This window comes from Tyto alba, unplaced genomic scaffold (genome assembly GCF_018691265.1).
Source record: "Tyto alba isolate M040663 unplaced genomic scaffold, T.alba_DEE_v4.0 Super-Scaffold_11, whole genome shotgun sequence".
Taxonomy (NCBI): domain Eukaryota; kingdom Metazoa; phylum Chordata; class Aves; order Strigiformes; family Tytonidae; genus Tyto; species Tyto alba.
In genome coordinates, this window is record NW_024881273.1 from 8,973,589 (window position 1) to 8,987,493 (window position 13,905).

The window sequence follows — 13,905 nt, forward strand, 5'->3', positions numbered from 1 at the left end:
AATTCAGCCGGATCCATGGCAAAGCTGAAGAAGAAACCCCCCCACACTCCAAAGAACACTGCCCAGAGCTATAACAGCAGTAGGTGCCAGTGGATCCCACTCCCACCCCGAGGACAATATCTTGACAAAATTCTCTGGTACTTGACAGCAAGAAAAGCATCTACTTATGTCATACACACACACACAAAGTTGTGCAGCAAGTGGCTACGGGGAGATCTAAGTTAACAGGGATGAGGCCTTAAACAGAAATAGATATGTTTCTTTTTCAGGATTTCCAGTTCTAAAAAATTATATTAAAAAATGTACTTCACTTTTTAGAGAGCTTGCCTACTAATGTGTAATTTTTGCATACCTATGCAGTACTGCTTCTTTGCTCTTTTTGCCTAGAAGAATTTTCAAAACTAGGAAAAAGAAACCAGCACACATCCTGCTAATGCCTGGAAAATAGTACATGTACTGACAGCAGCCTAAACCCATCCAAAACCTATCCTTTCCCCCTTTTTTTTTAAAAAAAAAAAAAAAAACAGGGGAAATTTTTTTCTAGTATTAGTTTTCCCAACCAACAGCTGACACTTAGGACTGTATTTTTGCTTAATTTCTTTTTTTCCACCATGCCTGGAAACTTCATCCCTCCCAGCTAGGCAGAGCTGGGGCCCCACATTAAACATTTTGTAAGTAGTTGCCTTTTTGCTGGTGAGCGCTTTTTGGTTTCCCTCTATTCCTGTAGCTGGAAACAGGCACCGTGCTCACACCGACACTCTTATGGTGGGGGCTGCAGCTTCTTACGGCTGCAAGCTGGAGCTGCGGCTGCTCCCGGAGCCGGCACTGGCCCCGGGGAGCTGGGCTTGAGCCGTTTGTTTGCTGGATTTCATGTTCTCTGCCATTCTCCCCTTGTTGTGGTTTTAACATTTGATGACCTAGGTATCTCAGAAGGCTGTTTTGCCTCGATAGGCATGTGATGAATTGATCTTAATTAGCTTGTGGAAATAATATAAGCCTGAGCATTAAGCGTGCTTTGTTAGGGTTTTGACATCTTCTTTTATATGTACATCTACAAATAAAATCAGGTAGATTAGCAGTCACCAGGAAATTGTTGTTGTGAGCCACTGACTCATAACCACCGTAGGCTGCCTTTCCTCATCTGGGTTAATCACGCGTGACCGTGGGCAGGGGTTCAGGCAGGTCTGGGCTGGGGTTACCCATGTCGGGTTTGCCGGTAAGGCTGAGCTTTGCCCCCCGGGGCCGATCCCCACCGTTCCATCTTCCCAGTGGGAAGAGCCTGTTGATCCCCACCATTCCCGCTTCCCGGCGGGAAGAGCCAGTTGGCTCCGCCGCGGCGCAAGGCAGAAGCGTGGGCCAAACCCGCAGCAGTGGAGCAAAGCCGGTTTGTCTTCGAGCACAAACCCCAGCCCTCGGGGTGGCACCGGTGCGGCGGGCGCGTAGGGGGGACCTGTGGTCAGACCTCAGCGGCAGCGTTCCTTCCTCCGGCTCCTGTTTAAACACTGGTGGTTCAACACCAGCTCAAAAAAAAAAAAAAAAAAAAAAATCTTTGCTGGAAGCCGCCAGTTTGTCTCCTCCAGGCTTGTCATTGCAAGCCATCCTGGCGTGCCCTGGACACTGGAGGTGCTTGTTTAGTTATGAAACAGGTAAAAGCGCCCCGGAAAGCCCGTTTCCGTGCTACCGCGCCCCAGCAATCGCCCCAAGGGACGGCGCAGCCCACAGGCACGCGTGGAAGGAGCTAGACCCCGTTGCCGGGCGGGGGGTCAGCCGCGGGGGGGAAAGCTGGGTTTGTGCGACTGGGAGAGGGAAGGGGCGGCAGCGGGGGAAGAAGGGGGCACCAGGCCCGGGCGGGCGGGTGCCGGAGCGCCCAGGACGCCGCAGGTAGCGGGGGAGTTAACGGCGATAAAGTGTCCGGGCGGGGCGGGGCGGGCCGGGAGGCGGGGCCGGGCGGCGGCGGGCTGGGGCGGCTCAGTGCGCCCGGCTCCGCTCGCCTCCCCGCTCGCCTCGCCGCTCGCCTCCCCGCCGCTCCGCCAGCGCCTGGCTCCGGCCCGGCATGGCCGCTCCGCCGCGCCGCCGCCTCCCCGCCGCGCCGCCCCCGCCGCTGCCGCCGCTTCTGCTGCTGCTGCTGCTGCCGCTGCCGGGGATGTTGGGCGGCGGGCCCGGCGCGGCGGCGTCGCGGGAGCCCCCCGGTCCCTGCCGCGTGAAAACGGTCACGGTGTCCACGCTGCCGGTGCTCCGCGAGAACGACATCAGCTGGAGCGGCGCCCCGCCGCCCGCCGCCGCCGCCGCCGACTCCCGCCTGCTGCTCTTCGTCCGCAGCGAGCTGCCCGGCCGCGTCGCCGTGCAGGACGACCTGGACAACACCGAGCTGCCCTTCTTCACCCTCGGTAGGAGCTCGCCGCGCTTCCCACGCCGCGGCCCGGCCCGGCCCGGCCCGCCGATCCGCGCCCCCCCCCCCCCCCCGGGATCGCGGAGCATCCCGGTGCGGGCAGCCGGTTCGGGGCTGTCACCCTCCTGCGCCGGGATCCTTCAGCCCTCCCTGGTCACGGACAACCTGGTTGTGGTTTTGGAGCTTTCTAACCCTGCCCTTACTGCACCCTGTTTTTTTTTAATTTTTTTTTTTAATTTTTTTTGTATATTTATTTTTTTTTTTTTCCCACTGGGGAGGGATTTTTAGCAGGGCCCGAGTGCTGCTGCCTTTTAAAAGCCCTGGGAGTAAAGCACCTCCGCTCAGGGTGTAAAGTGATGGGTGCTGCCTCTCGGGCTCCAACTTGAACGCTCAGCCCTGGCGGCAGTACCACCGAGCCAGGGAGAACGGGAGAGGCTGTTTTTCCAGCCGGAGCCTAATTTTATAAATGCTTCGTCTTAATTCTCAAAGCTCGTTCTTGCTTCACGCACAACTCCAGCGCCTGGGTCTGTGGCGAACGCCTGCAGACTTTCCTCCGATCTCAGCTTTTGTGGGGAGGGGGATGGGACTAGGAATAATTCCGTTGTCGTACTTTTGTCTTGATGCCGGATCCTGTTGTCTCAGATGGGGTGCCCGAGCTGCCTCTTGTCACTTTTATCCTTTTCTGTGCCTTAATCAGCTTGGGGGATCCTCCAAGGGAACTGCTCAGAATGCAGTATGGGCAGCGTGGTGTTTACTCTGCCAGGTCACCCAAGGTTTTTTGTTGATCTCTTCTTTTTCCACTAGCTGTCTTGCTTTTCGGTGTCTGAACCGAGGATAATCCGAGTACCTGCTTAACTTCGGGTCTGAGGTGCTGCTTGACACCGCTGGGCTGTGACTTCCAGCGCATCCCCCTGCGTGCACCCGGCGTGTCGAGGTGTGCCGCCTGACCCGGTGGGCACCCGCCGCCAGTCCCGTCCCGTACCCCGTGGAAGGCGCTGCCTTTCCCTGGGTGCGATGTGCCAGGGTAGGAAAACGACTGTCTGTGTCTCCCAGTCCTGTCGTTTTACCTTCTGTGAAGCTTTCTCCTAGCAAGCGCCTCTAATAAATAAGTTGATGGTACTTCTTGAGCCTCTTGGGTTCTAGCTTTGCAGTGTGGCTTCCTTAGATACAGTTGGTCAACTGCAAAAATCCCAAACAAACCAGATAGTCTATTTCAAGTAACAAAAGTGAAAAATCAAAGGTTTGATGCAGCAGGAATGACACTTGCCTTGCTGTATGTAATTAAAAGTAACGAGAAGTTTCATGGCTCACCGAGTTGAATTTTCAGATTAGAGTATAGTTTCTTCATGGACTGGGTGTGAAGTGGGCACTGATCTAAATATATCAGAAGGCAAAGAAACCCCTCTGTGTGTAGCTGGGGTAATAGCTCAAGTTGGAGGAGAGGAATTTGTCTTGATAGATCAGAGACATGATCTTGTACAGCACATCCTATTTCTGTGAGTGACTGCCAGTAAAGAGACCATGTCTTAGTCTAAAAAATTCTCTTTTGCTTGCCTGAGATATTGGTTATGCATGTACTCTTGAATATATAGCATGTCTTGTGCAAAACTGTGGGGTTTTTTGCTGCCTCTTCATGGACAGAAGACCCCAAAAGGTCCCCTCCTGTTTCCCTGAACCCACAGGCAGATTGGAAGATTAATGGAAGCTTTGCCCATGGTGGGATGGCTTCATCAGTGTCCTGAAATTAATCAGCATGTTGCCTCCGGAGAAGGTAAAACACTTGTCCTTCCCCAAGGTCTAGCTCATGAATTGCTGTGGATGCTCTGATATTTCAAATTTGTTGCATTTCTTCCCGTCTCCTGGTGTGGCAACTGAGTCTTGCTCGCAGTTAACTCTTTTCTGGGTGAGTGCTTTTGAGGCTTTCTGCTGGCTTTTCTAGTGCAGAAAGTAAGGCCGGAGTTTACTGTAGTGTTTTTCCCCCCCTGCATCCTTTTCTGAGCTCATCGGTGATTGGGAACCCGAGAGCTGCTGCCGCCTTGTAATGGGCTCTTGGAGGTGAAAATCACATTGCATGCAGGAGGTCAGTTGAATGGCTTTGAAGTGACTTGGGGGCAGGGGTTGCTTTAAACGGTGGATTCTCTTTGCCAAAATCTTTGGTAGCCCTTATCGCTACCTGATTTCTGTTGCTTACATGTATTTATGCATGTTGCTGAACATGTTTAGTGGCTGGCTGGGCCTGAGCTCAGCAAGACACATAAGAGAGCTGGTGTCCTGCTGACTGCAAATGTGTTCAGGGCTCCTAAATGTCTTTGCAGGCTCTTCCTGCTAGCAAAGACTGCTTTCGGGCCTCATGGAGGTAAGGATGGGGCAGGAAGACCTCCTAAAGCACACACCTCAGGACAGCCACCCTGACTGGCATCCTGGAGGGATTTCTGAAAGAAGAGCAAAGCATGAAGCAGGCAGAGGTGAGTCCTGCTGCTGTACTCTGAAGTGAAGGCAGTTGAGGCCACCCTGTTAGGCAGGGCTCAAAAGTCTTTCCAGGCCAGGAAGCGTGAAGTAAAACAAAGCCTTGCTTGGTAGCGATGAGTTGAAGCGGTGTGTTTAAGCAGGCGGTCTGGAGCCCTGGGCCTGCTCAGGGGCTCCCGGTTTAGCGTAAGTCTCCTGATGCCCGAGTGGTTCCTGTGCCTCTCATCTCTCCTTTGCGTTGAAGGGGGGTCTGGAGCTAAGGGCTGGCAGGTGGCAGAGCCTTGCCTGCAGCACTGCGAAACTTGGAATCAGGGAGTCATTTAGGTTGGAAAAGACCTTTGAGATCGAGTTCAGCCGTAAACCTAACGCTGCCAAGTCCGCCACTAAACCACGTCCCTGAGCGCCACGTCTTCTGCTGCTTCTTTTTCAGGGCAGACTGAGTCAAATCAGGCTGAGGGGATAGATGTGCTGAGTCGGTGGCTGGTACAAAGCACATTCTGTGCTCTGTGTCCCTTTTCTTCAGATTCCTCCTTCTAGGGAAGCAGCAACTTTTCCCGTTCCCTGACAACACGAGATTTCACTCGCCGAAGCCGAAGCGCGCAGAGCGGGAGCTCCCGGGCTGAGAGGAACGGGGGGAGCAGCGCTGGGAACCCCCCACACAGCCACCCCCGGCCCCAGCGTCACCGGGAGCTGCCGCTTGCTCGCCCACACGAGCCGTGGGTCGCCAGCAGCGTGTGGGAGCCCGCCGGGGGGGTGGTGGGAGCCAGGGAGGGGGGACGGTTTCATCCTCTCCCAGCCCAGGTAGGAAACTCGGGTTCCGTTTGCGCCCTCCCCGGGCTGCAGCCAGGACCCGCCACCCTCACCCCGCACCTCTGGTTTGCTGGGCCCCCGCTCCACCACGGTGTCTCCGTGTCTGTATTTCTGATGCCTCGGTTTATTTTTTCCACTCTTGCCTTGGAGACAAGAAGGATGTTTCTCCCCTTGCCCCCCAGTTACATTACTAGAAAATTACCCAGCAAAGCACAGTGGTGGCAGGAAATGACAAATGTAACTTTGCCACCAGTGCATTATGAATTGCTGTGCATCCCCTTTCCTGAAAAAGCATCCTGCCCTTTCCTTAACCTTGGATACAACTGATGCTTTGCGGTATTTTTTCCCCCCCCTCTCTAATTCTTCTAGTGTTACGCTGGCAAATGGTGCAGCCTATCATTGACTTTATTCTTGTACAATGAGGTCTCTCTAAGGTATGTATCTTGATTTAGTCAGCAGCCATGTGTTCTGTACAATAGCTGCTCCACAAGCAGCGTAGCCTGCCTTAAGTGCAATTCAGGGAATGAAGCAGTTAGCTTCCGAGCTAATTTAGATGAGCTCTGTCTATGTGTGAGCAGATATATATAGAGGAAGGAAAGAGGCAGACAAATTTTCACCACTGCTCTTACCCGGTAGTGGCTTACATAAGAACAGTTTACTACACACTTCTCATAAATGGCTTTAATGGCTGCTGTGTGACGGGCTTCTGCAGTGCTACAGGGTGCTTTGTTTCGGTGGTTGTCAGGAAAGGTGCTTCTGCATCTACATTACCACTGTCCCACCGTGGCCCCTGTGCGTGACTGATGATTACCCCCGGCTTGTCGAAGCTGTGCAGCTCCTTCATCTCCTCAGCAGTTCGGTGCTACTTCATTCTTCTTACTTAACTTTTCCTGAAGCCATCTTGTAACTTGAACTTCTTCTCCTCTAGCATAAGAACGCATTAAAGTAAGGGAAAGCACTTAATTCCCTGCGTATTGTTTGAATTTACTGCTTTTTCTGAAAATACTCGAGCAGGGTTTTGCCACCCTTGCTGTTGTCCGCAGCTCCTGTTTTTGCAGAGCAGGGTGGAGAAGCTGGAGGGTTACCTGGAGAGCCCGGGTGCGACTGAAGCTTTTTGATGCCGCTGTTCAGAAGCGCCGTTCTCTGCTTTGAGTTGGCCTGGGAGATCTGGAGCAGCATTGTATAGGTAGCAGAGAGAGAGAGTGTGCCCGGCGTGAGACCTTGCTTGTTGGGGCCTGGCATCTAAAAATTGGGTTGTTTCTGCAGAGAGAAGCCTGTGAGTAAAGTTTGGTTTCAACACCCCTCTTTTTCTCTTAACTGCCTCCTGCCAGACTTAAAGAGCTGCACTGTGCATCTGGCCAGAGGTTTGGTTAATCAAGTGTTGGGATTTTGGGATTTTTTTTTTTTTATTTCTCTTTTTCTGGCTCTCCCCAAGGTATTCCCAGGGGGAAAGAGTCACATCTTGCACCAAGCAAGTGGAGGGAGCCAAAAAGCCTCAGCGATGTGGTGCAGTGAAGATGTGTTGGTGGCCTCCTTGGGATAGGGGCTGGAGGGGATGTGGACCCACGACCCGGGGCTGCTTCCCTTCCCCTTCGTGCCCATCCCCAGCTGCATGTGGCTCTGGGGTCTGGGCCAGGTCCCCAGTGATGGGGGCTGCCTGGGGAGGGTGTAGGAAAGAGGGGAAAACCTGGTAGCAATTTCCGTCCCCCCTTGTATGAAGCTGTGTGATCACTTAAGCTTTCCAGGCCAGTGGGTTCTTGTAGTTGGAAAGAGAAGGAAGGAGATCCCGGCTCGGGGTGGGGTTGTGCTGGTGATGTGGGTCCTGAGCCCAAGATCTGTGTGCTGTGGTTGCAGGAGGGCTGAGCTCTGTAACACCCAGAAGGGCTGTAGGCACAAAATGCCCATGAAAATGGGTCACTCCTCAGATGACCGCTTCCCTCCCCAAAGGTAAGGTTGAACGTGGCTTGTCCCAGCATGGGGCGGGTGTGGACTTGCAGGCGTTTTCCTCTGTCTCGGGTATTTTCTGGGACGAAAACCCCAGTTAAAACTGGGAATCTGTAGCCGAGTGGCAGGCTGTACTCGGGGAGTTGCTGCTTTCCAAGAGTACCCGCGTTGACCAGCTAGTGGCAACAGAAGATTAACTATAGAGAGAGGAGCCGGTTTTCTGCAGCTGAACTCTCAGGCTGGAGCCGCGGGAGGAGGCTGGCGGCTGGGGATCCTCTCTGCTCCCCCCCTTCCTCCCGTATGATGGCAGTGGGTTTACCGTGATGTCGGTGTGCCAGAGACCTTTATTGCTCTTCTGCTGGAAGGAAAAATGTGCTTTTCTTCGGAATTAGGCGAGGAGCTTGCATTTCTCTGTGGGGGCTGGAGAGGTGAGTGACCTCCGAGTGCCACCGTGCAGATAGACGTTACCTCTGAAACTTGCTGCCTTTTCCCTTCTAAACCCTAAAAGTGTGAACCCTTTGTTCTGCCTCAGTGAAACGGTGCTGATGTGCGGTGTTGGCTGGCTGTGAAACCGGGCTGAACCCTTGGGCTTTCTTGGTGTAACAGGAGTTCAGGCGTGGGACTGACTGGGACAGGAGGAGAAGAGATTGATGCCACTTGTGGGAGCGATGAGGTATTGATCTTCTGCTGCCTCGACATATATGTTAGCAGTCGCAGGTGGCTTGAGAAACACCTACCATCACACCAAAATGCCTTGTGGAGTGTGGGGGTAGACTGGGGTTGGAGACTGAAATGAGAAGTGAAGAAAATAGAAATGCTTCGATTGAAGCCTTTCCTCGTCTGTAATGCCCACAGTACGGTTCGTGTTGGGAGTGTCGTCCTCTGGTTGCAACCATCTGAAATGGGGAATGATGAGCGTTGGCCAGTCTTCCCTTGCTGCTCCCCAGTCCTGCCCATGTCACCACTGATGGGGTGGGTGACGGCATCGAGCAGAGATGATTCTTGTGCATAACCAGCTTAAGAAATGGTGCCACTTAAAAGAATTGAATGCTTGTGCTGCTGCTCGGGTCTCGGCTAATGCGGTTAAGGTTTCCAGTGTCCAGACAGTATGGAGACACTTAATGGTATTGAAGAAGCAGAATGACATGTGGAGGGGACGAGCAGTGATCTTGGCTGCCTGCATCTGCACTGGCTGGGTGAGGCTTTCTGGTTGTCTCCTGGGAGAGGCAGGTGGGGAAAAAAAAAAAAAAAAATAATCACAGAGTAAATGATTTTGGCCCATCAGTCCCTTTGGGCACCTTCCCAGTATACTGTGCAAGAAGCACTGCTTTTGAATGCATCCAGTCTGCTCATCCTGCTGTGATCCGGGGAGGAAGGAGGGATTCCTTGCAGGAGGAGGTTGGGCTGCCACTGCCTGCGAGAAGATGGGGCAGATAAGATTTGGAGCCAGGGCTCTGCCTGTGGGCAGAGGCGGCTGGTGAGGAGGAAGACAGAAGTAGGAGTTCCCCTCTGTTTCTCATTATCTGTTCCCCACCAGTCTCGCAGCCCTCCCTCTGTGCTTCCACCTCTCCCGTCTCCGTGCAAGACAAAGTCTGTATGAAACCGCGACCGGCTTTGAAAGCAGCAGCAAAAGGGGAGAAATTTTCCATTAGCAGCATCAGCAGTAAAAGAGATTTTTTTCCCAGTCATCTGGTAACTGCTGTATTTAGGAAGATTACTGAGCTGGTGGTGTTGCTCCCAGGCATATGCATGGGACTGATCCTGTTAAGAGGGGAGGCCAGGGCCAGCGCGCCTGGCCGCTCGCAGGGGGGTGAGCTGGTACAGGTTAGCTGTGCATCTCTTCGCGGGGAGAGGGGACCCGCTGGGCCCAGCACCTCGCACGCACCATCATCTGCTCTTCCAGTGCACGGGAATGAAACAGAAACTGCATCGCCAGCTGCACTGGCCAGCTGCAGGGAGGGGAGCGGAGCTGCTCCCCGGGGCTGGGTGCTTGCCCATCCTCGAGTGGCGGAGGGACCGCCTGGCTCCCCCTGCTTTTGGGGACAGGGGGGTTGTTTTGGTGCCAGACACCTTTCTTTCTCCAGGTCTCGCGAGATGTGCCTGCAGAGCGGTGCTGCCCTGGCTGCAAAGACCCTACAGACTAACTGGGGATGTCAACCCGCCCTCACAAAAGCCCACTGCGTAACTGGGGTGCAGGCTCTGCAGACCCCAGGGTTACTCCCAGCCCTGCTGCTGGCCGTGAGCACGCTCACAAGAGCTCAGCTGCGCTGATACTTTTGAGGTCTTGGTTCTTTTTCATTTTTCCCCTCCCTGATATCTCTCTGTGGGATGGCAGGGTGGCCTCACCAGCGGCTGGAGCCCTCGGAGGGCTGCTGGCTGCTGAGGCATTTGCCCAATGTGAGCCGGCGTTGCAGAGCACGCCTGCGGCGGCTGCAGTCGCGGCTGTGTCTGTCCCAAGGCTGCTCACAGCCCGTGTCCTTCCCTTGCTGCTTTTCCTGGTTCTCGACCGACTGGCGTTCCAGGGAGCACAGTGCGACCCTAAAATATGGCATCAAGTGACAGAAAATAGGAGTTGGCAACAGCATGGGAATTTTTTTTTTTTTTTTTTTTTTTTTTTTTTGCCTCTAGCCATCAGCTTCTTGCTGCACTGCTCCCATGTCAGCAGCATGTCTTGGTGGCAGATGTTGGGCAGTTTGCGTGAGGGAACAGGGAGCGGGGCTGGAGCAGAGCGCGTTCTCTGCAGCTCAGGACCGGGACCCGCTGCCTGCCTGCCCCAGCCGGGGAGCACCAGGTCTGTGCACTGAGGCTGAGAAGCTCATGCTTGTCGTGCTGCTATTGCTCTTGTTGCCTGGGGATCTGATGGGAGCTGGGGTAAATTTGATGCCTCTGCCCTAATTAATACCTTGTGCAGCGTGCATCCACAGTGAGATCTGCTCCCTCAAGCGGTTGCCTGCTCGGATGGGCTTGTGGGAGGGGAAGGGGCTCCCACTGCAGATGTTGCCAGTTGTTCCCACCTCAGTCTCAGTTACTGAGTGCTGCCTTGCACAGGCTGCTCTGTGGAGTTGGGAGGGAGATGGAAAACCCTTTGCCTTGGATTGCTGGGTCTGAGCAGTCACCTGTGTGCTGGGCTCAGCATGGGTGGTGGCCCTGGAGAGCTTTGGGGTTGTTTGGACATCCTGATATGGCCCTTTTCTACCTTCATCACACTTCTTTCTTGTCCTTTGTACCTCTCATCTGTTTAAATTAGAGGGGTTTAAACTCTTTTTTTTTTTTTTTTTAAAAAAATTCCCTCTGCCTTGTAATATGCCCAGGGAATTCCTCCCAGGCTTTTCTGGAAGCCTTCTTGTTGGCATCACGCTCCTGGTTCCTCCACCATTAGAGGTGGGAAATCTGGACACAGAGAAGTGCCCAGGAGGAGCAAGGTGTTGGGAAAGTGATCCAAAAGGTGGATGCACATTCCCCTCCCTCCCTTCCGTGCCATCCAGACTGGGCTGCTCATGGTCAGGCTGTGTCCGCAGATTCATTTGTAGCATTTCACGCATCGATTAGGCTTCCAAAAAAGAGCAGAAACAATTTCCTTCCCTCCCTCCCAGGAACAGATAAGTTTGCAGGAGACAGCCTGAGCCAAAGCAGGGTGCTGGGGTTACCTATGTGTGCCTGGGGCTTTTGCTGGCTCGGGCTCTGGTGTGGTCTGGGATCCCCCAGCCCCAGGGCTACCCACTGAATGCAGCAAATGTCTCCCAACGTCTCCTGTCCGGAGAAGGTGCTTGAGGTGGGCAGCTCAGGGTCTCCCTGGGGATGCCAGTGCTGGGTACCACTTGACTAAGGTAGGCTCAACTCATGGGATCCTCCTGGCCCTTACTGAGGATGGCCTTTGGGACAGGAGGCTGGGTAGTAGGTCCAGCTTGAGAGGAGGGATGCTGTGGAGGAGCTGATCACAGCAGTGGCATTTTGGAGACTTGACAGGTATGTTTGGGAGTGAGACGTTGCAGGCTGAAGGCACGTTCAGCAGCCACGACGTTGGCCTTATCTGTGCAGGCAGGTCCTCGCCTGCTGTTGCTGGAAGGGCACTGGCTGCTTCGTCTACCGTGTTCGCATCAGGGGCTTCAGCATTTTTCATCCCCCGCAGAGCGGAGGGAGGGCTGTAGGGGTGCATTCGTCACCCGAAGAGCCCCCAGGCTTTGGCTGAACTTTGTGTTCTAGCAATAAAACCGTGCTAGGAAATGTGTGCTGTAACAAAGCCCATGGATATAATACATCCGTATCATACTGTACCTTTCATCTTGAAGGATTCCCAAGGAGCTTTACAAACTCGGTGTGCTGCAGCCTGCCAGGGTGACTGAATGCTATCAGTAAAGGCTGCAGTCTAATCTCTGCGGTAGCGTGTCCCCCCCCGCTCCCCCTCGCAGGGGGAACTTTATGAAGTCTGATCTCGGACTAGCTCTGCGCCGGGTGTTTACCTCTAAGCCTGAGTTTCTCAGGAGAGAAAGGAAAACCATGTAGCTGTTTGTTATGCAAAACCAGTGAAGAAATATTCTTCCTGGGGCAGTAGGTGTGGGTGGGAATTACTTTTGCGCAGCTTCAACAGCTTTGGATCTTGGCAGAAGAAGCACTCGCGCAGGGGAATGTGCCCTCCGTGCAGCCCCAAGAAAGGGGGTAATAAAGTTTGAGCGCTTGAGAAATAGCTTCTGGGCAGAAGCAGGGTGGCAGAGTTCAGCTGATGGGCACGGGGGCTGCTGCCGGGGAAGCTTGTGGGAGGGAGACTGTAAACGTCTGCCTGGAATACTTGGTGTGCAAGTCTTTTGTCACCCAGTGTCCCCTTCTGTCCCTGCAGGGACAGCCCCTGAGCCAGCTGATGGCATGTCCACGTCCTGCAGCCTTTGGCAGCATCAGGGCTGCTGCTGCCTCCCACCGCCTGCAGGGTGGGAGCAGGGAAGGGCCATGCAGCCCTCTGCCTCCGTCACCCTTGGTGGTCTCCGGCTCCAGTTGGGTTTATTTTCATCTACTCTTGGTTTACCTGGAGCTGTGGGAGCAGTGGGAGGCGTCTGAAGCTGCTGTCGATGGTGGCAGAGCCTAAAAATCAAAACTGAAAGTGGGATAAGGGACACCAAACAAAGCTGTCAGCAGAGGCATATGCTTGAAAAGCGGAGGTTAGCTCTAGTCTATTTTTGTTTGGAGTGGTACACACTTAGCCTGTTTTGTTTAGCAGTTTGTTTATGGGTTGTATTTTCCCATCCTGTGTAGCTCCTCAAATGTAGTTATAAACAAACTGTAAAATCAAAAGCAGCCTTTATGTGTTCCCGTTAAATCCATCCTAGTGCACAGGAGATCCCGGGTACGTGGTGTCGCCAGGGCTGAGGTGCCTGCCAGCCCGAGGTCCTCGATCAAGGAGGAGCCAACATACTAGCGAGGGACGTTATTTTGTTGTGTTTGAGTTTGGGAATTGCTGTGGGCACCCCTGGGATGGAGGAGGGACTCCTCAAAAGCACGCCAGCTTTTGCATCCATTTGCTCTTGGCTCCAGGGCTTCTCATGCTCATCCCCAAGGACTGCACCTGCAGCTCCTTTAGCTCTGCCTCCTTCCCTGGACCCCATCCAGGTCGTTCCCCAGGAACGGGCTGTGTTGTTGCTGGTGTGCTTCATGGATTCTGGACATTAAGAGACTTCGATATTAATTGAATTTCAAGAAGGAAATAGAGGTTTGTGGTCATTCTTATTGTAGTTGTTGCAGTTGCACACCTTGTACTGGATCAACAGTCATGTGTTTCTCGCCATAATTTTTCTGAGTGCAATCGGAGGGGCTAGAAGTGTATTTAATTAAATAGCAACAGCCTTGCCTTTTACAAAATTCAAGAAACCAGACCTCCTTGAAGACACAGACTCCATTACATTGCTTTACATTTTATCACATCCCAGCGCTGCTGCTTCCTCCTCTTCTGTTCTTCGCTCTCCCAGACAAGCAGCACAGTTGTCCTTACTGTGTTCCTGGCTTCTGCTGCGTCGGGGAGGAGGAAATCCATTATGCTCTGGCATGGCAGCTGGGAGGGAGGTCGGGGACGCTGCCTGTAGGGGCTGCTCGTAGCCAGCTTGGGGTCTTGCCGGAGCAGCGGTTTGCACGACAGACACGCTGCTCCTTGTTGTACTCAATTTTATTCTGCTTTTGTAGCAGCCGCCTTTGCCGCTTAGCTGACAAGCTGTTCCTTAACGTGCCGTGGCCCAGCGGCGTGCAGGAACAGGGACAAGAGCTGGGATTTGGGCAGGGTGCAAGCTCCGGGAGCTGGAGGTGCGGGGATGCTG

At 53.7% G+C, this 13,905-nt stretch overlaps 1 protein-coding gene across 5 annotated transcripts in view; it reads left to right on the forward strand.

Moving 5' to 3' along the window:
• The first annotated feature begins 2,042 nt into the window (after positions 1 to 2,042).
• The window catches only part of ASTN2 (astrotactin 2), a 360,791-nt gene continuing 348,928 nt past the window's right edge, over positions 2,043 to 13,905 (forward strand). For 3 of the 5 annotated variants that reach the window (XM_033011918.2, XM_042786505.1, XM_042786506.1), the window contains exon 1: positions 2,043 to 2,387. In XM_033011918.2, the coding sequence (XP_032867809.2) occupies positions 2,054 to 2,387 (334 nt within the window). In that variant the 5' untranslated portion in view covers positions 2,043 to 2,053. Of the gene's footprint in view, positions 2,388 to 7,959; positions 8,038 to 8,263; positions 8,283 to 13,905 lie in introns of those variants that run through there. The other 2 variants (XM_033011917.2, XM_033011919.2) reach the window with 2 other exon arrangements.